Here is a 22,410-nt window from a genome sequence, read left to right as displayed (position 1 = left end):
CAGGCCGGTGCCCTGTGCCTGCAGAAATGATTCGGAGAAGCGGCGGCCGCAGCCTCAGGGACGGACTGTGAGAGCCGGAAGGGAGCTGGGGCCCACCTGAGGCAGCGCCCTCTCAGCCCAGGGGGAGGAAGCGGCTCATCCCCAGCCCGATCCCCAGGACAGGCCCCCGCCGGGCCGGCTATGGCTTCTGACCATGTGCTGCTTGCCTCTAGGAGCCGGCGGGTATCATGAAAGCCCTCCTGATGGTGGCCTTCCTCGCTCTGACTCTCGGGTCCCTGGTAAGCCCCACTTCTGGAGCGGGAGCTCGACGGGTCTCTGCACTCCTCTTAGGGCTCCTTCAGGAGGGAGCTGGGGGCGAGAGGTTAGGGTAGACATCTGGTGCCCCCGGCCACGCAACCGGCCCGCTGCAACAGTTCTGAGTCTGCCGGTCAACAGTCCACCAGAATGGACTAAGGGCAGCAAGCTCTGGGGCTAGGAGGACCCGAGGGGGCATTTCCCAGGAGGAAACTGAGGCGCGCAGAGGCAAAGGGGCTGGCCCAAAGGTCAGGCAGGTAGCGCCGGGCTGGGACCGGAAGAGAGCCCGTCCTCCGCCCCGAGTCCAGCGTTCTTTTCTCACGCGCTTGTCTCTGTTCTCGGGTCGAGGCTTTCTGAGCTGTGCGGCGGGGGGTGTTGGGGTCTACACGCATGCTCCTATTGAACGAATTTCTCCTGTTTTGTACTGCAGGCTGCTCAGGACCGGAGCCGGAGCCGGGGGAGACGCAGTGTGAGTCCCTCCTCTTAACCCGCAGCCCCGCTAAAACACAGAAAGCGCTGCAGAAACTAACATGGCGGGGGCATTTCCCAAGGCATTGCTTGTGGTTGGTCAGGCCCGCCTGACTCTCCAGGACGCCGGCCCTCCTCTCCTCCTTGTCTGTCTGTGTTGTCTCCCTGCCTGCCTGCCTCCCTCTCCTCCCTGCCTCCGCCTCTGGGCTTTCGGTCCGGGCGTGGGGCCTTTCGGGGCCTTTCGGGGCCTTTCGGGGCCTTTCGGGGCCTTTCGGGGCCTTTCGGGGCGGCGGCTTCTGTCTGCTGCTAAGTTCGCTCATGGGAGAAGCCATGGAGAGAAAACTTTGACTGTGACGAGAGAGTCCATTTGAGATTGGGCTGACGAAGATGACCCCAAAGCCCGACTGGTGCTTCCTCACTGGCGAGCTAGCTGGCTGGCCACGTTCAGATGGCAAGGGGCATCCTGGAAGCCGCTGGGGCCCGGCGGCCGTGGAACCACGCGGGACTCAGGCCGCCGTCTCCAGGGCCCAGACGGTTGGGAAGGACACGAAGCCGAGCTCCTTCATGCGCCAGATGAGGAGACGCAGCCCCAAGAGGTTAAGGAGCAGGTTCGGCCCTGACACCCCGGCGGGAAAGCGCTCGTCCATGTGGTCTGCATTCACGTGGGCTGGTGCTGTTGCGGTGGCCGCCAAGTCACGCAGTGGGCTCTCTCCAGCCCGGGGCACAGGCAGAGTTCCAATGCGACTCAGACCCTTATTGGCCGTGTGATCCTGTATAGAGAGCCAGCTCTATATTTCTGGGGGTCCTGAGTGGTGTTTAGTGGCGGGATTGAAAAGACCAGAAACAGAAAACCGAGAACAGCCAGACTAGTGGTTAGCCCATAGCTGCTCCAACTTACCATGGAGTCTTGAGTTTAATATATACTGGTTTCACACAAAGAGCACAGAGAAAGAATCACAGCTGGGAAGGGGTCACAAATCATACAAAAACCCATTAAAGTCTGAAAAGCAGAGAGGTAGGTCCAGGGTCAAAGGCCAAATTCCAACCACCAATTAGTAGGGGGTTCATTCTGGGAGCAGAAACATATTTCATAGGGATTTTTACTAATCGAGTCCTGCAGGACTGCACCTGGGCAGATAAAGTCTTGTCTGGCCTTGTCTGTGCCTGGCCTTGGCTATATTTTTGGAGTTCAGGCTTCTTAATTATCAAGGAGAGAAATGGTTAACTCAGTAGCTGCTGGTCTGCTAAGGATTCAGAGCTTCCCAATAAGAATACTGAGACAAGGTGGGGATCTGAAGAGGAGTCAAAAGAGGAGTCTCAGATTTTTCCCTTAGATGACCCATCCTGTCTGCGTCCGGACATGCAGTGCAGAAAAAGTCATGCCCACAGTTTTACTTGCCGATGATTCTGTAATGGGATCCAGATGAAACATCTATTACAGACTCTCTTTCTCTAAATGGCTCCCAATAGCCTCCTGGAGGGGTCAAGTTGATTTTGGATTAACCAACGTGCTGGCACCAGAGCTTTTAAGGGCTCAGGTGACCAGGACCAAACACAAGCACTGCCTCAGCCTGGATTGGTCACGTTGGGAATCCAGATAACAGGCCCTATCCTGACCCTATTTCTCCAATCGGCCTTCTACAACCTGGGCAAGTCACTTAAGCCCCCTTTGCCTCCCTTTCCTCATGTGTAAAGTGAGCTGGAGACTGGCCAGTGTCTTTGCCAAGAAAAACCCAAGAGAGGCGTGAAGAGTCAGACACAACAACCATGGCAAAGCCCAAATAATGAGAGCTTCAGGCATCGGCACTTTAACAATCTGGTTTCTCACTCCAGGGTTTTTCTCTCTGCACCAAAGCAGTCCTGGATGAAAAAAGTGCCTCGCTTTAGGCTTCGGGCTTCAGGCTTCATCTGCTCGGATTTGGATGAAAAGGGCTCAGAAAGGATGTTGCTGCCCAGCTCATCCGGCTCAGTGACCATGCTGCCAGCTGAGTGACCTTGGGCGAGTCACCTGCCCTCCCCTGTCAGGGAGGGAGCCGTTCTAGAGGATGTGTGACGGCCTTTCCACATCTGCTAGCAGGCCCTCGGCCACGGGCTCCCTAAGGAGTGGCTCTCAGGTTCTGTGCAAGGGCAAAGGAGTCAGAAGGCCCCCACGCTTACTTCTGTCCCAGAGCAAAATCAGTTTGGGTAAACATATGGATCGATTCGTGTATTTGGTAGACGAGCGGGCTCTGGAGGAACTCACTCCCTGCCGCTTCACAAGAGCCCAAGGAGCCCGTTTGGGGAACAGAAGCATAAATAAACTACAAACGCGCCCGAGTCAAGGCTCGAATGGCCCCGAAGGGTTAGAAGGTTTCCGATGCTGCTGATGGCCCCTGTGGGCACCCCACGGACTCCCTGACCTGCCCCAGTAAACACGCGTTCCCATAGAGCCGTCATGGAAGGCGCCATCCCATCTGAGCTGGAAAGGGCCGGCTCAGATCCTGAAAGCAGCCCTGGCAGTGGGGGGCTCTTCCTATCCCTAGTTTACAGCCGAAGAAACTGAAGCAAATGGGCTGGGCTCTGCCAGGGCCATTCGGCCAGCACGAGTCTGAGTATGGATTTGGGCTCGAGTCTTCCTGACGCCAGGCCTCCTGCTCTGCTCTAGCCATTGTGCCACCTTGTCTGAGTTTTAAATGCCTACTATGGGTCAGGACTGTACAAGTACAAAGGAACAAATAGGGAAACTGAGGCCCAGGGAAGTTACTTGGCTTACCCAAGGTCACATAGGTAGAAAGGGCAGAAGGGAGAGGTAGGATTTGAATTTGGGCCCTCTTCCATTCCATAATGGGCTAGCTTGGCATAGGAACAGGTACTTAATGTGGTGTGATGTAGAGAGTGCTGGGCCAAAAGTCAAGAAGACTCCTCTTCTTGAGTTCAAAGCTGACCTCAGACACTGACTAGCTGAGTGACCCTGGGCAAGTCACTTCATTCTCTTTGTTGCAGGTTCCTCATCTGTAAAATGAGCCGGAGTAGGAAATGGCCAACCACCTTAGTGTCTCTGCCAAGAAAACCCAAGAAAACCCCCAAATGGGGTCACGAAGAGTCAGACACGACTGAGATGGCAAAACAACAACAATAACGATAAATGTTTATTGACAGCATGGCTGTCCTGTGATTTCATTATTTTAGGGAAGTGGGAGGTAATAAAAATCCCAAGAGTAACGTAGATGGTCACCTTTTATACAATTTATAGTCTTCAGGGGGCAGCTGGGTGGCTCAGTGGATGGAGAGCCAGGCCTAGAGAGAAGAGGTCCTGAGTTCAAATTAGACCTCACACACTTCCTAGCTATGTGACTCTGGGCAAGTCACTTAACCCCCACTGCTTAGCCTTTGCTGCTCTTCTGCCTTGGAATTGCTATTTGGGTAATTCTAATCGCTATTCTAAGGTAAGGGTTAAAAAAAATCAATAAATAAACAATGTATAGTCTCCAAGAGTTGCCTGAGGGGATTGCGAGAGGCTCAGCCTGGGTACCCATGAGAACATGACTTCCAGAGCAGCTGGCTCATATTCTGTATACTCCCATAATGCCTTCACTTAAACAGCTCTTTCCTGTGCCTCTGAACTTTCAGTAACGAAACTGTGTTTTCCCTCTTTGTCTCGGCAGGATAGTAGAAGTAATGAACTGCTGCCGAGGTTTTATGGCGACCGTTACCAGTACCCGTTTGGCCCATATTGGCCTTTTGCCTACCCCCGATATCCGTGGCCGAGATATTATTTCATTCCAAATCCATTTCCTGCAGCAGCTGCTCCCTCTAATAAAAAATAAGTCAAAGAGAGACGCAACGGGTAAGTTCTACGTGACCTGATGATGAAATAGTCCCCGGCGTAAGGCTATATTCTGTCCAGTTCCATTAGAATATTCTATCAGAGAGGAGGAAAATGGCAGGTTCTGATCCTACCTCTGACATTAGTGACCCTGGGAAAGTCAGTCAACATAGACCCACTGACGGGAGGAAGGATGGCCAAGAAACAAGCTTGACTTCGGAAACACTGAGTTTTGAGAGACTGAAGATACACGAGAGAGAAGTAATGCTCATTATAGCCAGAGTCCAGAAGCCCTGGGTTTGGGCAGCTAGGTGGCTCAGTGGGTAGAATGCCAGGACTGGAGTGAGGAGGACCTGGCATTAAATCTCACCTTGGGTGACCCTGAGCCCATCACTTAGCCCACTGGCCTGGCTTGCCCTAGTTGCCTTTTTAAAGTCTTGGGATCCAGAACAAAGGAAGAGAGGTCCACCCCAATGAGGAGTCAGGACACTTTTCTGGTGGCATCCCCAACCCCCCAAAAGAATCATGAGTAGAGAACAGGCGTGATGTTGAAAATGTTTGTAAAAGCTGGTCGGAATGACTCCACCTGACCTCTTCTCAGGGGAGCGGGGGACTGGGCGCTCTGCTGCACGGGTTTGTATGTGTTGAGGATACAGAGGCTTCCTAAGCAATGAGTATGCCGAAGACAGACGCCATGATAAATGAGGCAGGGAGTCAATAAGGAAATCCCGAAGTTTGTAAGGAAGCTGCTTATTTAGAAGTTGGTGTCATTTTTTCCACCATTAATTTTGATGAGGTCCTCAAGCCAGTCTACAAACACCAAAGCAATCTGCGACACCCCCAGCTTGGAAAGGCTCGGTATTCTAATAATAGCTTAGACTCATATACTACTGTCAGCCAGTGTACGACTCCGACATATGGAAGGTGGCTCAATCGAGTAGTTATGAAGTGCTGTGCTAAGCTCTGAGCATCCCCACTGCCAAAGAGCTTCCATTCCAGTAGGGGCACAGCAAGGCCATCTGCTAAGCACATGAGGTGCAGAGAAGAAAGTGAATGAATGCAATGGGGGTTAAGTGACTTGGCCAGGGTCATCCAGCTAGGAAGTGTCTGAGGCCAAATTTGATCCTAGGACTTCCTGTCTCTAGACCTGGCTCTCAATCCACTGAGCCACCCAGTTGCCCCCTTCATTGAGTTTTCAATTATAATGTTATCAGTTTTATTGTATTTGTTTTGTTAAATATTCCCCAATTACATTTTAATCTAGTTTGTGCCACACAGGGGAGTGCAGCCTCTTGTTTGGCACCTCTGATCTAGGGAAAGTTTGGGGTGCAGAACCAGAGCTAGAGAATCTCTGCCCAATATAATGAGTTTTCCAATTAACCAGTAGAAACGGTGGGATCTAACCCTTATTTGGAAGCATCTCGGGGGCACTATGCCACCAAGAATGTGTGTATGCCCACTAGCTCCTAGCTACAAGAGGGCACAGGGAGCTCCTGATGTTTGGCTGCCTGGGACTCAGAGGGTCTGGCCCTTGGCAAGGAGCCTGGTGGCCTACAAAAGGAGCTGTGTCCCCCTCTTTCTTCCAATGTCTCCCAAGGGCTCTTCTTCACCTATTCTCTTCTGCCTTTTTCTGAAAAGCAGCGAGGCTCTTCTGAACAGGATTTCATCCTCTCCCACAATCCCCCAAAGCACTAAATGGCAGTTTGCCATACAAGTCCATAGCTAGGTGTATGCATTCGCCCATGTGGTGTGAGAAGGCATTTCTTGGACCTCAAGATCCTGCTACCTTATGGCTTTATTTCCTTTGCTGAGCTGAACAGAGAACAGAGATGCACTAGTGAATACCACAGGAAGAATAATGCAGGAAGTCCCAGGACAAATCGCTTCATTTCTTCATCTTTAAAATGGGGATAATAAGAGCCAAGTTGTTGTGTAGATTGAATGAGATAATGTTTGTAAAATGCTTTTCAAATGTTAAAAGTTATATTTAAATGTTGTTCTGTTATGACGATGTCCCCAGAAGGGAGATTTCTCAGTAGTGCATCATGGGTATTTCCAAGCTTGAAAGAGTTCTCAGGTTCAAGACTTCTAATAATGGACCTTCTGGGGGGTAAAGGGGGTTTTCTAAGGCAACTCTGTGAAAAAGGAAGTTCAAAAAGTCCTCTGAGGGAGGGGCTATCTTATTTTTATTTGCATTTCACAGATGAAGCAGCTGAGGCAGAATACGAGGAACTTGCCCAGGGTCATAGAGGTAGTTAACTGCTTCTGAAGTCCAAGTCCAGAATCTTATACATTACCCCAAGCTGCCAAAGAACACATCCCTTATCTCACCCCTCCTCTCCACACCCCTGTGAGGTTACCCTATTGTTTCGCTCCCTCTGCAGCTAAGGGGCAGAGGCTCCCTGTGGCTGTGTGACCGCTTTGGTGCCAGTGTGAGTCTTTGGCCAAACTTCTTGCTTGTAACAAGTCACATCCACGACAGAGCGATGCTTCTGTTTGTTTCACGAATGCAATTTCGTTATTAATGGCCCCCAAAGTACAAGACTCATGACGCTGGGGGCTCTGAGGAGCCTGAGGTAAGTCGTAGAACGCCTGGGTCTCTTTGTATAAAGATACTCCTTAAAGACTGAGGTTCGCCGTTACGTGGGATTTTCAGCTTCGATGAATGTATCAGTCACATGAACCAATGAACTCTGCCTTCTCTGGGGTGATCCATCTAGTCTCCAGGTGAAAGCATCCTAATTCTAGAAACTAAACAAGAACCCTCAAGAAACATGTTAGGCTGCTTGTATTCAAAAAGCAAAACACCCAGCGGATCCCCAGGGGAGACTCTTATCCAAGTTCATTCTGGCACGTCCATTCTCTCTCTTTTTTATCCTTGGCTTTATCTTGAGCCCCATTGCTCTTCAGAATGCATTATTCCATTCCCTCCTATGTTTTGTAGTAGATGCATTATAATCTTATGTTATTTGAATATCCTTTCCTTTGTTTTTTTTAGACATTTATTAATATTCGTTTTAAATCTGTTTACATACTTTATGCCCCTACTTTCCCCTTCACCACCCCACCCCCGCTTTCCCCCCACCCATGGCCAACGCACATTTCCACTGGTTGTAACAAGTGTCCTTGTTCAGGATCTATTTCCCATTCCCGCCTCAGTCCATGCATTCAAGCAATTGTTTATCTTATATGTTTCCTCTCCTGCAGTTCTTCCTCTGAATGTGGGTAGCATCTTTACCATAAATCCCTCAGAGCTGTCTTGTGTCATTGCAGTGCTGCTGGTACAGGAGCCCATTGCATTTGATTTTACCACAGCATATCAGTCTCTGTGTACAATGTTCTTCTGGCTCTGCTCCTTTCGCTCTGCATCACTTCCTGGAGGTCTCTCCAATTTGCATGGAATTCCTCCAGTTTATTATTCCTTTTAGCACAATAGTATTCCATCACCAGCATACACCACAGTTTGTTCAGCCATTCCCCAATTGAAGGACATCCCCTCATTTTCCAGTTTTTTGCCACCACAAAAAGCGCAGCTATAAATATTTTCATACAAATCTGTTTATCTATGATCTGTTTGGGGAACAAGCCCAGCAATGGTATGGCTGGATCAAAGGGCAGGCAGTCTTTTATAGCCCTTTGGGCATAGTTCCAAATTGCCATCTAGAATGGTTGGATCAATTCACAACTCCACCAGCTATGCATTAATGTCCCAATTTTGCCACATCCCCTCCAACATTCATTACTCTACCCTTCTATCATTTTAGACAATCTGCTAGGTGTGAGGTGATACCTCAGAGTTGTTTTGATTTGCATTTCTCTAATTATTAAAAGATTTAGAACACTTTTTCATGTGCTTATTGATACTTTTGATTTCTCTACCTGAAAATTGCCTATTCATGTCTCTTGCCCATTTATCACGTCCATTCTCTCTTTCAGGTTATGATGGAACCCAGCCTTGATTTCATGTTCTCTAAAAGCTGCCCTTTGGAAGAGGGTGTCCTGTGGCCAACGGGAAATTGTTGGTGCCTCACACCTCTGCCTCAAGCCTTTTGCCTTTCTCCAGTGTAATGACTTTTCTCTAATAAACATTAATGGCAAGTACTTGAGACTCTAGGGTTTCACAGGTTTGGCTTCTCTCTCGATTGATGCATTGGGGGGAATGGAGGGGGAGCCTGTCTACACCTTCACAGATAGCATCCATCAGTGACTGCCGCTGTGTTTATCTGCACTTATTTGCACACATCTTATCACTCACCTGGAGGAGCCCATCCAGCTTAGCCAGACTGAAAAAGCAAATCGATGTTGCCCATATCTGTGTTAGATACCGATTTCGGGCCTCTGAAATAGCGAATCCCCAAACTCATCTTTTCAAAGTCACTTTTCATGAGCCCTCAACTTGCATGGAATTTTTTCAGCCTAACTAGAAACACATGGGATCCGAGTCAGGCAAAATGGCCTTTGCTGGGGGCACAGACAGGACACGGAGCACACCTGTGACTTCTCTTTTTAATTGAATTTCTTTTTTTTAATTAAAAATGTATTTTCTCTTCCTCATACCTTCCCCACCCAGACCCACCAGAAAAGAAAACAGGAAAACAAAACCCTTATGACAAATAGGCATAGTGTCACAAAACAAATTTCTGCATTGGCCGGGTCCAAAAAAACAAAATCGAACCAAACCACGTGTGCCTCATCCTATACTCTGAGCCCTTCATATGTTGTCAGGAGACAAGCGGCACGCTTCATCATGAGTCCTCTGGGATTGGGGCTTGTTCACCGCGTTGGTCAAAGTTCCAAAGGCTTTCATAGTTTGTCTTTACAGAGCTGTGGCTACTCTAGAAATTGTTCCTTTGGTCTAACAACAATAAAAATGTCCTTTTGAGATCTGAGTCTCCCCCTGGCTACCCTATCAGGAGATGGAGAGCATGTGCTACCGTTAGTCCTCCAGAATCATGGCTGGTCACTATACTGATTGAGTTTTTCAATCTTCCAAAAGTTGTTCAGCTTCACCATATTGCTGGCCCAGTATCAACTGCTGTCCTGGTTCTGCTCACTTCACCCCTCGGTACTGCATCCCAGTGTGCCCAGCTTGCCCTCAAACCATTCACTCCAGTATCTCGGAGAGCACCGAGCTACTCCAGGGTACTCATGTATACCATCATTTGGTTAGCGCCTCCCAAACTGACGAATACCCCCTTAATTCCCAGATCTCGGCTGCCACAAACAAATCCGCTGGACGTGTTTTTGTATAGAGGGGTCATTGCCTCCCTTCTCTGACCTCTTCGGGGTGGGAACTGTGATCTCATTGATTGAATGAAGAAACTCCCTTGGCCAGTGAGTGTCAGCACTTTCTCTGCTTCTTAAGAGCCCTGAAAGGTTGGATAGCCCAAGATCACATGGGCAGTGCCTATCTGAAGACTTGAACCCCTGTCTTTCAGGCTCCAAGGCCAAGGTTCTAGGCACTACACCAACTGCATGGTCCAAGGAGGCAGAAGAAGATAATTATCAAATAATTAAAATCATCTGCAATCACTCCATCACCCATTTCCCCATCACTAATCCCCAGGATATGTGAGTTCACAAATCCCAGCTGCCCTGGCAGCAAAGAACTTTGAGAGTGACTTTCCCAGGAGATAAATGCTGAAATCTCAGTGGTTGTTCTTTGGTCATTTCAATCATACCTGATTCTCCGTAACCCCAGTTAGGGTTTGCTTGGTGAAGATACTGAAATGGCTTGCTCATTTCCTTCTCCAATTCATTTTATAGATGAGGAAACGGAGGCAAACAGGGTTAAGAGATTTGCGCAGGATCCCATGGCTAGTAAGGGTCTGAAGTCAGGTTTGAACTCATGATGATGAGTCTGCCCGATTCCAAAGCCAGTGCTCTATCCACTGGGCCACCTAACTACCCTTAGCTCTCAGGATGAAGATAATGAAACCCCGAGGTCCTGCAGCAGTAAAGAGCTTTGCTGTCCAAAAGTTTCTGCCTGTGTCGGCAGGAGTGAAATGAAGCCAGGCTTAGCCCTCAGGTCCAGGGACCTCTTCTCTTTCCTCCTCTGCTTCGCTCTCATTGTCTTTTGCTGCTGCCTTTATCTCCAGCTCTTATCACTGACTGGATCTCACATCACTTCCAAGAGTTCCCCCAGCTTTTCACTGGGATGTTGCAGGGATCTCCATCCAATCAGAGTCTATGCTACTCAGTTTACCTAAATGCTCAGTCCCATGGACCCATAAGCAAAGCCAAACCACGCTGTTATCCACTAGGACAAACTCCGCTAGTGCCTAATTACACTTGTATTTTGTGTAACGGAGCTGTGGCTCTCCCGTGTACTCAGATATGCCGTGGCATTATCGGAAATGAGGGTCCATCCACGCTTATGTTGGCTCTCCAACAGCTCATGGTCCTCAGAGAGGCGTTACACTGGCGCTGGCTGGAGCTAGAAGATGGTTGCCTGAAAAGAGCTCACTGCTCCCTCTCTCAGCCACCACTCCCCAGGTCTTCCTTTCAGATATCGCAGAAGGCATGCCTCTCACCTTAGTCGATGCCCAAATGCTGCCCTTCCTTGGGGAGGAGATTCTCTGAAAGCTATCTGCAGAGAGACAACAGGAAAGAAGCTTCCTTAGTCTTTTCCCCACGTCTCCCACCAGAACCTGCTGGCTCATTCACTTTCGGGCCAGTCTGAATCGATTTATTCTTCCCTTTGGAGGAGCCAAAATACCATCTATCAATAATATCTCTGTTGTTCAGTTCGAGCCCCCGTCTCTAGTCCCAGGGCAAGAAAGGGCGATATTTCTTGTTCTCCCTTTGTGTGTACCTGGCTGACCACAGCCTCCTTCTCATGCCCCTTTAGTCACCCAGGGACACACACACACACACACACACACACACACACGCACGCAGGACAATATCTTAGAAAAATTCATTTCTTTTGAAAACGTGTGGCCACACGTGTGACTAAATACTTTGCGAAATGGAGACGGAGGGTGCAGGCTCTGCGCAAACAGCAGAACAACGGCAGAGATGAGACAGGAAGGAGGCCTCAGTTGTGTTCTAGGCACTCACTATCAGCTCTGTGGGCTTTGTCCAACTCTATCCAGGTTCAGTCTGTTGCTCCCACATCCAGAGAAGCAGCCACCGTAGCAGGGGGAACTCTGGTCAGCACCCCAGAATGGAGCTTCAGTGAGCGGCTAGTCTACCCAGGGAGGATAAAATAACATTCGCTCTGCACTCTACAGAGCAGAGAGTGCTACGTGGATGCTACTTGTTTTTATTAGGAATTTTGGAAGACATTTGTCTCTGTGTGGGAATCCCAGCATCTTCCCGGCCTGACTCATTTCGGCTCCCAACGTCCTGTGCAAACTGGGGGGTCACAAAGCGAATCAAGCCGTGAATGGATAATGCCCGAGCCCTGGGTGCCAAAGGATTTGCCAGCTTACTCAGTTCTGAGCAAATCAGGGGAAAGATTCCTGGGCACATGGGAGGAGGCGTTTCATCTGGCAAGTACCCCTTCTTTTCTGCGCCATGTAAACGCACCTGGCAAAAGGCTTTGTGACTTATGCGGTGGAAATATTTGTGCTGGCTAACAGCTCCGTCTCCTCTTCCACAGGCGTAGAAAAATAAATCCAAAGGAGGAAGATGGAAAAAACACTGATGAAACCAGCCCGGTGGGAGTCAGCAGACACAATAAGCCTTTCACAGCGACACAAGGACAGCTTTTGTTCGCTGGGATTCCAACGAGGAAGTTAGCCCCTTCTCCTTTGAACAAAGATCACTCCACAGCCAAGGCTACCCTGGAACGGGATGTACAGAACATTCTCCTTCAGGCTTCCGGGGCTCAGTAGCTCACTATTAACGAGGGCCGGCCCTGGTGGCTTCTAGGTGGTACGATCCGAGGGGCACCTCTCGGTGTGGCGAGCTGGCCTAGTGGATGACGGCCATCGTCGGGAGAGGCTTGGGTGACTCAGGCTGGCTGGGGACCCTCAGTCACTTACTCTCTTACTGCTTTCATCAGCTCTTTGGGCCTATGAATTGCTGCAGAGATGCCCACTGGCACGGGAAGAAGGAATTTCCTCCCCGAGGAATTCTCTACTGGCGATGTGGCATGTCCCATCCCTATCCAGGCCTCAGTCCTCCTTTAGCTCGTGAGCCTCCGCTGGGCAGAGAGGGGCTGTTTCTTCTTGAATCCCCCGAGCTTGGCCCACGGATGGTCCTTCATAAACACTTATTGACTGACCTGTTCTTTTCCCTGGGAAGTCACAATGCATGGAATTCCCCATTAACCTCTGAGATTAATCACTCAGCCCAAAGCGGGCTCATCTGTGAAATGAAAGGGTTGGGGAGAGGCCTTCTGGGATGCCTTCCAGCAGGGGTAAAGGACAGTCCTCCCGGCACACCTATCTACCACAAGACTAAGAGGGCTCAAAGTGTTTTTCATGCTCATTAGAATGAAAACAGCCCCCAGAGGTGATGATGCATTAGGCAATAGCGCTCGCCCCCAGCGCAGGGACTCCCTAAGCACAAACTTCAGCAGGAACGGGACGAGGGGCACCGAGAGTTTTGACAGAGGCAAAGATGAAGGGCAGGGCCGAGCCCAGAGTCCCGTCCAGGTAGGGCAAGCCTCAGGAGGCTGCCGACATGAAAGAAGCAAGGGCAGCCCGTGCCCCCATCACCCCAGTGGGTATCTGCGTAAAAGGGAGCCAAAAGTTACAGATGAAACAAGTAGAGGAAGCTATAGGCAGACTTAGCTGGGGTCTCTTCACTTATTTCCATATCACAGCGTCACAGAATTTCAAACCTGGGAAAGCCTCCAGCGGTCCCATCCACCATTTTCACTTTCCATCTGGGGAAACTGGTCTGCCAGTTACCAAGTCCCCCTTCAATAATTATCAGGGCAAATGTTTCCAAGACAGCCAACAAAAGGACGAAGTGACAGACGATCCCGCAGATGATATTGATTTGGAAATTGAAGTACAGGTTAATGATAAGGCCCTAATCATCTGGCCCACATGGCATTAGTTCATGAACGAGGCTGGTCAACTCCGTTCTTTTCTCTTCGGTACTCGCATCCTTCTAATGTCGAACGGTTCCTGAAATGGGATATATAATCATGTAAATAATCATGCCAGGATATCTGACTGGTAAAATGAGGGGGTACATAGGGACTACTTAACCGTCTTCAGGCTACTTACACAAAGCTCCTCAAGGAAGGGGTAGAAATGTCCTTCAATGTGTCCATCGCTCCCAGAGCCTCTAGAGAGAGCTTGAGGTCCTCTTGGTTCTCCTTCTTCTCTTCTCCAGCTTCTCCTGCTCCTCATCTTCTTCCCAACCTTCTTCCTCCTCGTCCTCCTCATTCCCTTCTATCACATTCCCATACCACTCCTCATCCTCAACTTAGTCCTCCCTATCCTCCTGTTCTCATCCTTCTCATCTTTGTCCTCCTCCTCCTCTTCTTCCTCTCCTCATTTCTGCTCCTCTAATGCCCATAATTCTTAGTCACTGTTGCTCCTGGGCTACCTGGAAAGCAATTTGTAACTATGTCCCCCAATCCACACATATACATCTTTCCTACAACATATTTGTGATGCACTACGAAGTTCAAGTATCGCCTCAATTTTATGACTATGAAGAACATCTTTTAGGGCCTCCATTTCTCCATTTGTATATTGAGGACGTTGGACGAGATCACCTCTAAGTTCTCTTCCAGCTCTAGGCCTGTGTATGATCTTAGGAAACTGAGGCTGGTAACAAGGTGAGGCTATTTGCTCAGAGGTAGCATCTGAGAAAGAATTTGAATTCTGGTCATTTGCCTGAGATTCTTTCTCAGAGAGTATGCACAATGCCTCTCCATATAACAGTCACCCGAATCATATTAGTTACATTCAAGCAACACTCAGGAAATACAAAGTAATTTAAGTGGACAAACGCTCAGTAAGGCCTTGTGTGTAAACATGAGCTGGGTACTAAGAAAAAGACAAAGATGAAAAGGAGTCATTCCCCTTTCCCCTCAATGAGCTGACTGTAGAGTCGGGGAAATCACGATGTGGCACCTCAACTGAGCAATGAATCAAGGTTACAAGCTGAGCTAAAGTTGCCTTGTCTCCCCTCTGTTATATTTTATGGCATTCAGTCTACAAGAGAAAAAGGAAAACAAGGCAGAAAAGATGGTGGGGAAAAAAGAAGCTGCAATCCAATGATAATGGCACTTCCATATGCCCTCCTATCTCAGCTGAGATAGTGAGTACAATTGTTTTGGAATCCTCTCACTAGCTCCAGAGAACATTACTGCCCTGAGGGTATGATTTCCCTGTACAGCCATTCTAAGGAAATGCCTTCGGGAGTGCTAGGAATCATTCTTCTCCCTAAGGAGAGCTACTGGAATCCTTTGGCCAACCACTTGTCTAGTTCCCTGAAGAGAGGGGACAACAAGCAGTTCCATGAGCTTCAAGAGGTGTCGTTCATATGCCACCTTCTATCTTTATCATTTATGACTTGTGTGACCTTGGAGAGAAGTTACATTCTCTCTGTGGTCCTCAGTTTCCTCATCTGCAAAACAAGGAGATTATACTAGTATAATATGAAAAGAACATTAACTGAGGAACGATTTGCTTACAAGTGTTTTATTGGCTAAGCAGTTTAAAAGCAATGTGTCACTGGTCTCCCCAGTTCATCCAAAGACCTCAAATACAAAGTAAGGCAAATTCTTATTACCTGCCCCTCCACACACACAATTAATTAATGTCTAAAAGTTCAATTAATTATAACAAAACAATCATTAGGTCATCTAATTTCTACCTGAAGGAAAGTTTAGGGGCTTTCTGCAGTAGAGGGGGGAAGGAGTAAGTTTCACTTCAGTTGGGAGGGGGGCAATTAAATTTCATTCTTCAAATGAAAAGATGTCGATTAATTATATCCATCTGTACATATGGAACTATAGCTGATTTATATAATCTACTTTGCCATGGGTGAGTAACGAAAAAAACCACAAAATGGCAGCAGAAGATGGAATCTGTGCTCTTAAGATAGAATCTGATTGGTGTTCCTGATTTTCATGCTGAAATAACTGCATTTTATTCCTGACCTTTATTTTATCGTAACTTTAGGCTCTTTCTGAGATCCCTTCCTGATCTAAGTCCATGATTCCCTCCAATAGGAATATAGTCAGAGAGCAAAGTGAGACCAATTATCAATCATATTTCAACCTAGACTATCTAGATAATTTGGGTTAGAGCCAGACCATCCTTAAATATCCAAGAAAAGCTTGGAATAGGCCAGTTTTCATATCCTAATTAGAATACTACTGACATGAAACAAAGAAACACAGAAATCATTTAGCCCTTCAAATTAGTCACTTCCCAGATGTATGACACTGGGCAAGTCACTTACTCCCCATTGCCTAGCCCAATGATGACCAACCTTTTAGAACCTTTTAGAGACCACATGCCGTGCCTCTCCCCCAAGAGACCAGGTGCCCTGGGCGTGACTGAGAGAGAGGAAAGGGAGAAGCTCTGCCAGAGTCCCTCTGCCTTTCTAGTAACATTCTTTGCTAGGGACCACACACATGCCCACAGAGAGTTCTCTGAGTGTCATCTTTGGCACGTGTGCCTTAGGTTCACCATCATGGACCTAGCCCTTACTGTTCTTCTGATTTGGAATCAATAAAAAATACTCAATCCAAGAAGGAAGAAAAGAGTTTAAAAAAAGAAATCGTTTAGACCAAGCTCCTTTTTAGAAGTGGGAACAGAGAATCAGAAGCATAGTGGTATCTTCTGATTCATAGACACTTTGGACCATGCCACCCGAATTCCTAAAATCTATTCTGGGATCTCAGGTAATCTCAAACCAGTTCAGACACTATTGATTGAGAAGGGACTTGGAACTGTGATTTCATGGATAAGAGGAATTCCTTGGTGAGGAAACTCCCTGTTACATAAATACCTTTTCTGCAAGTTCTAGTCAGCCTAGAGCAGTGCTGGTGAAGGTGTGGCATGCGTGCAGAGCTGGCACTTGGGGAGCTGCTCTGTTCCCCCTCTTCCCAGATCCATAGTACATTTTTTGCATGCCCCACCCCTCTATCCAGTACCCCAAAGCAAGCACTTTCTCCCTCCACTGTTTTGGGGTAATGGACAGGGCTCATAGGCAGTTTGAAGTCACAGTTTGGGCACCTGAAATTGAAAACCTTCACCAACACTGGGAGCATTGAGAGGTAAAGGTTCTGTATCCATGGGTTACACAGCCGATATTGTGTCAAAGACAGGATTAACCCAGATCTTCCTGACTTCTGGGTCACTCTGACACTTATGGAATAAATTAAAATTCCCAAGGGGATCCGAGAAGTATCCTGTCATCTTGGAAACCTTTCTAGGTTTCAGCCTCAAGAGAACCCCTTGCAAGTTGTCCAACTCTATTCTACTTTGTAAATGAGCCTTTATAGTAGCCAAGGAGCACTTTAAGGTTTGCGAAACTCAAATCTGATCTCATTTAATATTACAAATATTATCTAATTTAATCTTCCAAGAAGCCTCAAAGGTAGGTGTCATTATTATTCTCCTTTTACAGATGAGAAAACGAAGACAGACAGAAGTTCAGTGACTCAGTGAGTGAGCATCTAATGGTTGGGTGTGAACTCAGGTCTCTCTGATTCCAGGATCAGAGGTCTATCTACTTGGCCTCTTAGCTGCCTCTAAAGTTACCATTCTGTTACTAAAGTGTGCATGTTATATATACGCACAGAGCTATATAAGACTTTTATGAGATTATTTAGCATATAAGAAAATATAGGCGCACAGGTCAAGTGATCTGCTTCTCCAAGGTTGCCGAGGTAGTAGGTGTATCGTGGGGCTGGTCCTGCTCTGATGACTGCGAGTCCACTGTTCCATGCACAGTGTTGCCCTACTTTGCCATGTTTCCCCTAATGTCCGAGTAAGACTTTGAAACATAGATTAAGAACTCTATGGAAAAATGGAATGAGTCTGGAATCTTAGAGGTGATTTCTTCCTAACCTCTCATGCGGTATTGTCAGATTCACAACCAATTAATATCACCAGGAGAATCTGTTAAAAAGAAATGGGTTTTCTGTTGAAAGAAATGTATGATTTGACAAATAAAATCAAGCTTGCTCTCTTCCTTTTATTTAATTCTTGGCCTAACTTATTATTCATCTTCAGAGCCCATACCAGAGATAGAAAGAAAGACAGATAGATAGACAGACAGACAGACAGACAGAGAGAGATGGATGGATGGATGGATGGATGGATGGTTGAAAGATGGATAGATTTACCGTAATATTCTGTCCAATCATCTCACAACTGTTCCCCCAACCACCTCCTGAACAATGAGACAGTTAAGACTTTCCTGATCCCCTTCTACATACCTCTCATTCAGGCTACATTTTTCCCTTTTGTGACTCATTTTTCCCCCCCTTTCAAGGTTGTGTTTAGTTCATTTTCATTTGATTCTGTTTATGTAAAAATATTGAGAATGACTTGGTCCAAGTTTCACCTACATAGGAATACTTTGGGACTCAGACATCCCTCGAGGTGGATCTGGGCGTAAGAAAACTGAACAAATGAGGGCTTAGTTTTATATCATTCATTACAAGTGGACCAAAGGAGAAGATGAAGCTTGCATTTAGTTCCTGTAGATCAGCAGAACAAAATTTTTATGACTGAACGCCTGACCTCTCTATCTCTGACGTAGGCAGGAGTAAGTTTAGAAGTGAGTTACTGAGAAAAAAAGGTTGAAAATAGCTTATGCCAGCAGTTTGAGCACTGCCAGTTGTCTTTTAGATTTTCCAAGCATTGTCTCAATTCTTTGGAGAAGAATAATTCTGAGGAAACAGCCCACAGGACCGACATTACTTGTTTGTGTTTGGCTGCCATCCCTACAATACCAGAATGGAGGAAGAAATGAAGGAAACAACCATTTATTAAGCAACTACTATATGCCAAGGCTGTGCTAAGTCTTTACGGATATCCTCACAACTTCTGGCAGAGAGTTTCTTTACTTTACACTTTACAGTTGAGGAAACCAAGGCAGACAATAGTGAAGTGGTTTGCCTGGGATCACCCAGCTAAATAGTAAGTGTTTGAGGATGGGCTTGATTTTTCACTCTAGGACCAGCACTCTATCCACTGTGCTTCTGGAGTTATTTTTCTGTAGCTAAATTGTGCATGTTCAAAAATCACCCAGCCATGTTATTGAATTTTCAGTCATTTTTCAGTTGTGTCTAACCTTTCGTGTCTCCATTTTGGATTTTCTTGGCAAAGATGTTGGAGAGGTTGGTCATTTCCTTCTCCCGCTCATTATACAGACAAGGAAACTGAGGCAGAGTTAAGTGGCTTGCCCAGCGTCACAGCTATTAAATATTTGAGGTCAGATTTGAACTCGGGAAGAGGAGTCTCTCCACTATACCAGTTACCTGCCCTTGCTATTACTTTCCTATATTCAATAAATATTGAGTGCTAAAAGTGGAGATCTGTGATATCCCTAATGTAGGATTCTCCTCCTAGAACTACAGATATCAGCTTTTTGATTTCTTTTTACTTTGTGGAATTTGTGTTCATGTGCTGCCATGAATTTTCCACAGAAGAATCTGAGGAACATTTTTCTGGGTACCAACATAGTCCTCAAGCTTGTTCTCATTAGAGGACTCTTTCCTCCCCCTTTATTTGTAATCACAAATTCCCTGGATATGTTATGCACCATATCTTCCATACATGGTAATATATTACATTACATTGTGGCAATATGTTTCTGAATAAACTAGATGATGCCACAATGCCCAGAGCTCTGAGTTTGGAATCAGGAGGATCTGAGTTCAAAACCAGCCTCAGACACTCACTGGCTGTGTGACTCTGGGCAAGTCACTGAACTTCTAGCTGCTTCAGTTTTATCATCTATAAAATGGGGGCAATGATAACATTCTGGGGCTACTGGAAGGATTAAATGAGATAATTTTTAAAAGAATTTTGCAAACTTTAAAGTCTTCTATTTTGTTTTCATTCAGTCACTTCAGTCATGTCTGACTCTTCATGACCCCATCTAGGACTTAATGAAACTGAGGCAGAGAGGGTTAAGCGACTTACCCAGGTGTTGAGATCTCTTATCATCTCTGATAATCTGATAAGGACAGTTTAGTTGATAAGAAAATAAGGATGGAACAAGGGAGTTGTCTTTTACCTCATGCTTCCAGCTCTGGCTCCAGGAGCATGGAGTTTATTTCAAGACTCATTTCACACAAAAGAACCCCCCTGAAACTTTGCAGATGTGCAGAAGTTACAAATTATGTTACATCAAAACACAAAACATTGGCTTCAGAATAGACCAAGGCCAAGGCTGAATTTTGACTGGGTTCTTATCAGGAAGTATCCTGATAAGGAAGTTGGGGAGTATCCCTCTCAGGGTCGAATTGCCCCCCCCCTAAGATTTTGGCCTTGGCTATACCAGGCAGCAGCATTCCTGGTCAAAGGGGAACAATGTTAACCCTTTAAATTCAGGTTTGCTAAGAACTTAAAACTTTTCAATAAGGCCACAATACTTTTCAATGAGAAATCACAAGAATCATAAAAGGCGTCAAAAGAGGAGTCTCAGATTTTTATCTATTCTCTTATTGGCTTCCCACACCCAGGATCACACAGTAAGTGTCTGAGGCCAGATTTGAACTCAGAAAGTTCCCCAGTTTCAGTCTCTAGGCCCAGTTTGCTAGCCACTGTGCCACCTAACTGTCCCAAACTCCTCCCAAAAAGGACCAATTAAAACAGTTCCCCTTCTATGTGTGACACATCAATCTTCCAAAATGAATTTATTCAGTAATCACTTAGTACCGAAGTTGGGCAGGTTCTTCAAGAAAGACAGAAATTTGACTTAGTATCTACTTCCAATAACACCTTTGCAAATTTCTACTAATACTTTTTGGGTTGAAATGTTTCACGTATAACTTGTCATGAAAATTTAACATTTTCTTTATCTAAATAAAATTCAGTTGAGATTGGGGCAAGTGGCTTCTAGAAGAGATAACTTGTCATTTAGGATCCCAAGTCAAAAGGCTGAAATAAGGGGAAACAATTATCTTAATTTTAAAATAATCTTTTTCTATTAAATTTTATTTTATGGTAAACAACCATTTATTTTCTCTCTCTTCTCCATATCTGCCTTCCCTTGAAAGAAAAACCTTGTTACAAAAAATGGACACTTATGCAAAGTAAATTCCTTCTCTTTTACTCATACTTTCCCTATGCCTACTTTGTCCTACACCTTTGCCTGTCAAATTCATAACTGTCCTCGGAAGCCCAATTCCAGTACCCCTTGCTCCTAAAAGCCTCTTAGGATACCTTCTTCAAGAGGCCTCTCCCAATCCTCCTTAATGCTGGTTGCTTTGCTTCTGTGGAGTATCTTGACATTTTTCAGCATGTATCTGCTTTGTACATAGCTGTCTGTATGCCATTTCTCCCATTAGACTGTGAACCCCTGGAGAGCAGAGATGGTCTTTTGCCTCTTTTTGTAGTCCCATAACTTAGTACAGTGTCTGGCACGTAATAGGCCCTTAATGAATGTTTGTTGACTGATTAACTGTGTTTATTATTCTTCAGTTGTGCCTGACTCTTTGTGACCCCATTTGGGATTCTCTTGGCAAACATAATGGAATAGGTTTGCCATCTTCTTCTCCAGTTCATTTGATAGATAAAGGAAACTGAAGCAAGTAGAGTTAAGTGATTTACCCAGAGACATCTAGGCAGTAAGTATCTGAGGCCATATTTAAACTCAAGCCTTCCTGATTCCAAGCCTAGAGCTCTCTCCATTTTGTCACTTAGCCATGTACTCATGCATTATTTTATCTTAATTAGATTAGAATTAAATAACTAAAACCAATTAACAAACATTTATTTTCATTTCCTCTCATCTGCTTCCTCCCTGGAGTAAAAAAACAAAACAAAACAAAACCAAAAACCACCTCTTAACAAATATTCATTGTTAAGCAAAATAAGTTTCCATATTGACCAAGTCCAAAAGAAATGGGTGTCTCATTCTGTGTATGAATCCTCCTGTTAGAAAAGGCAGCACTCTTCATCGCTGGTTCGCTGGAATTCTGGTGGTTCAATGTGTCATCTTGGATTGAAGGGACTTAGATTGTTGAAAGTATATTTGCTACATATACATGTTTACAGCCATCTGTATGTGTACATACATACTATGTGTCTGTTTCATATATACATGCGCACACACTCACACACACACACTGTTACTTTGACAAATCAAATATCCAAGATGTGGTACAGATACTGTAACAGACCCATCTGTGAGAAAGAAGACTGATACCTCGTCTATTAAATAAGGAGGCTCTAGGCCTGAAGATCTTTAGAATCTACCTTACAATTTCTATGATTCTATAATTTTGGTGAAGGAGAAAGACCAGTGGTTTTGGAGCCAGAGGATCTGGGTTCCAACACGAGCTTGGAAGCCTACTTCCTGCATGATCATGGGGGAGTCATGGTTATTAGATGATCTCTAAGGTTTCTTCCAGCTGAAAATCTATGAGACTTTGGATCGTGAGGTTAATAATTCTCTCTTCCCCTCTCTCTTCCTCTTTGTGAAAACATTACTTGGGATTTACCCAGAAGTGGCTTCAATTTCCTCAAACCTTTGTTTTTTCCTTCTTCCCTATTGGGTAAAAAGTAGGAGGGAAGTAGAAGAATGTGACTTAAGGCCCAAGAACTCTCCTGGTTAGCCTTCAGTTATTTATCCTGGGCAATCCAGGTAGCAGTCGCTGAGGAGACCACCTCAACCCACTGCCAAGTCAATCCAGAAAGAAGACCTGACTGAAGCCACAAAAGAGGATCTCCTTAAAA

The 22,410-nt window shown here is 46.1% G+C and overlaps 1 protein-coding gene across 1 annotated transcript; it reads left to right on the top strand.

The window, feature by feature from the left end:
• Nucleotides 1-227: 227 nt before the first annotated feature.
• Nucleotides 228-4,568, top strand: LOC123252130 (follicular dendritic cell secreted protein). Its single transcript, XM_044681517.1, has 4 exons — nt 228-278; nt 725-763; nt 1,368-1,370; nt 4,407-4,568. Exons 1-4 carry the CDS (start codon nt 228-230, stop codon nt 4,566-4,568), a joined length of 255 nt encoding a protein of 84 aa, XP_044537452.1.
• The last annotated feature ends 17,842 nt before the right edge of the window (nt 4,569-22,410 follow it).

This window comes from Gracilinanus agilis, chromosome 6 (genome assembly GCF_016433145.1).
Source record: "Gracilinanus agilis isolate LMUSP501 chromosome 6, AgileGrace, whole genome shotgun sequence".
Classification (NCBI taxonomy): Eukaryota; Metazoa; Chordata; class Mammalia; order Didelphimorphia; family Didelphidae; genus Gracilinanus; species Gracilinanus agilis.
This window is presented reverse-complemented; position numbering and strand designations above follow the sequence as displayed.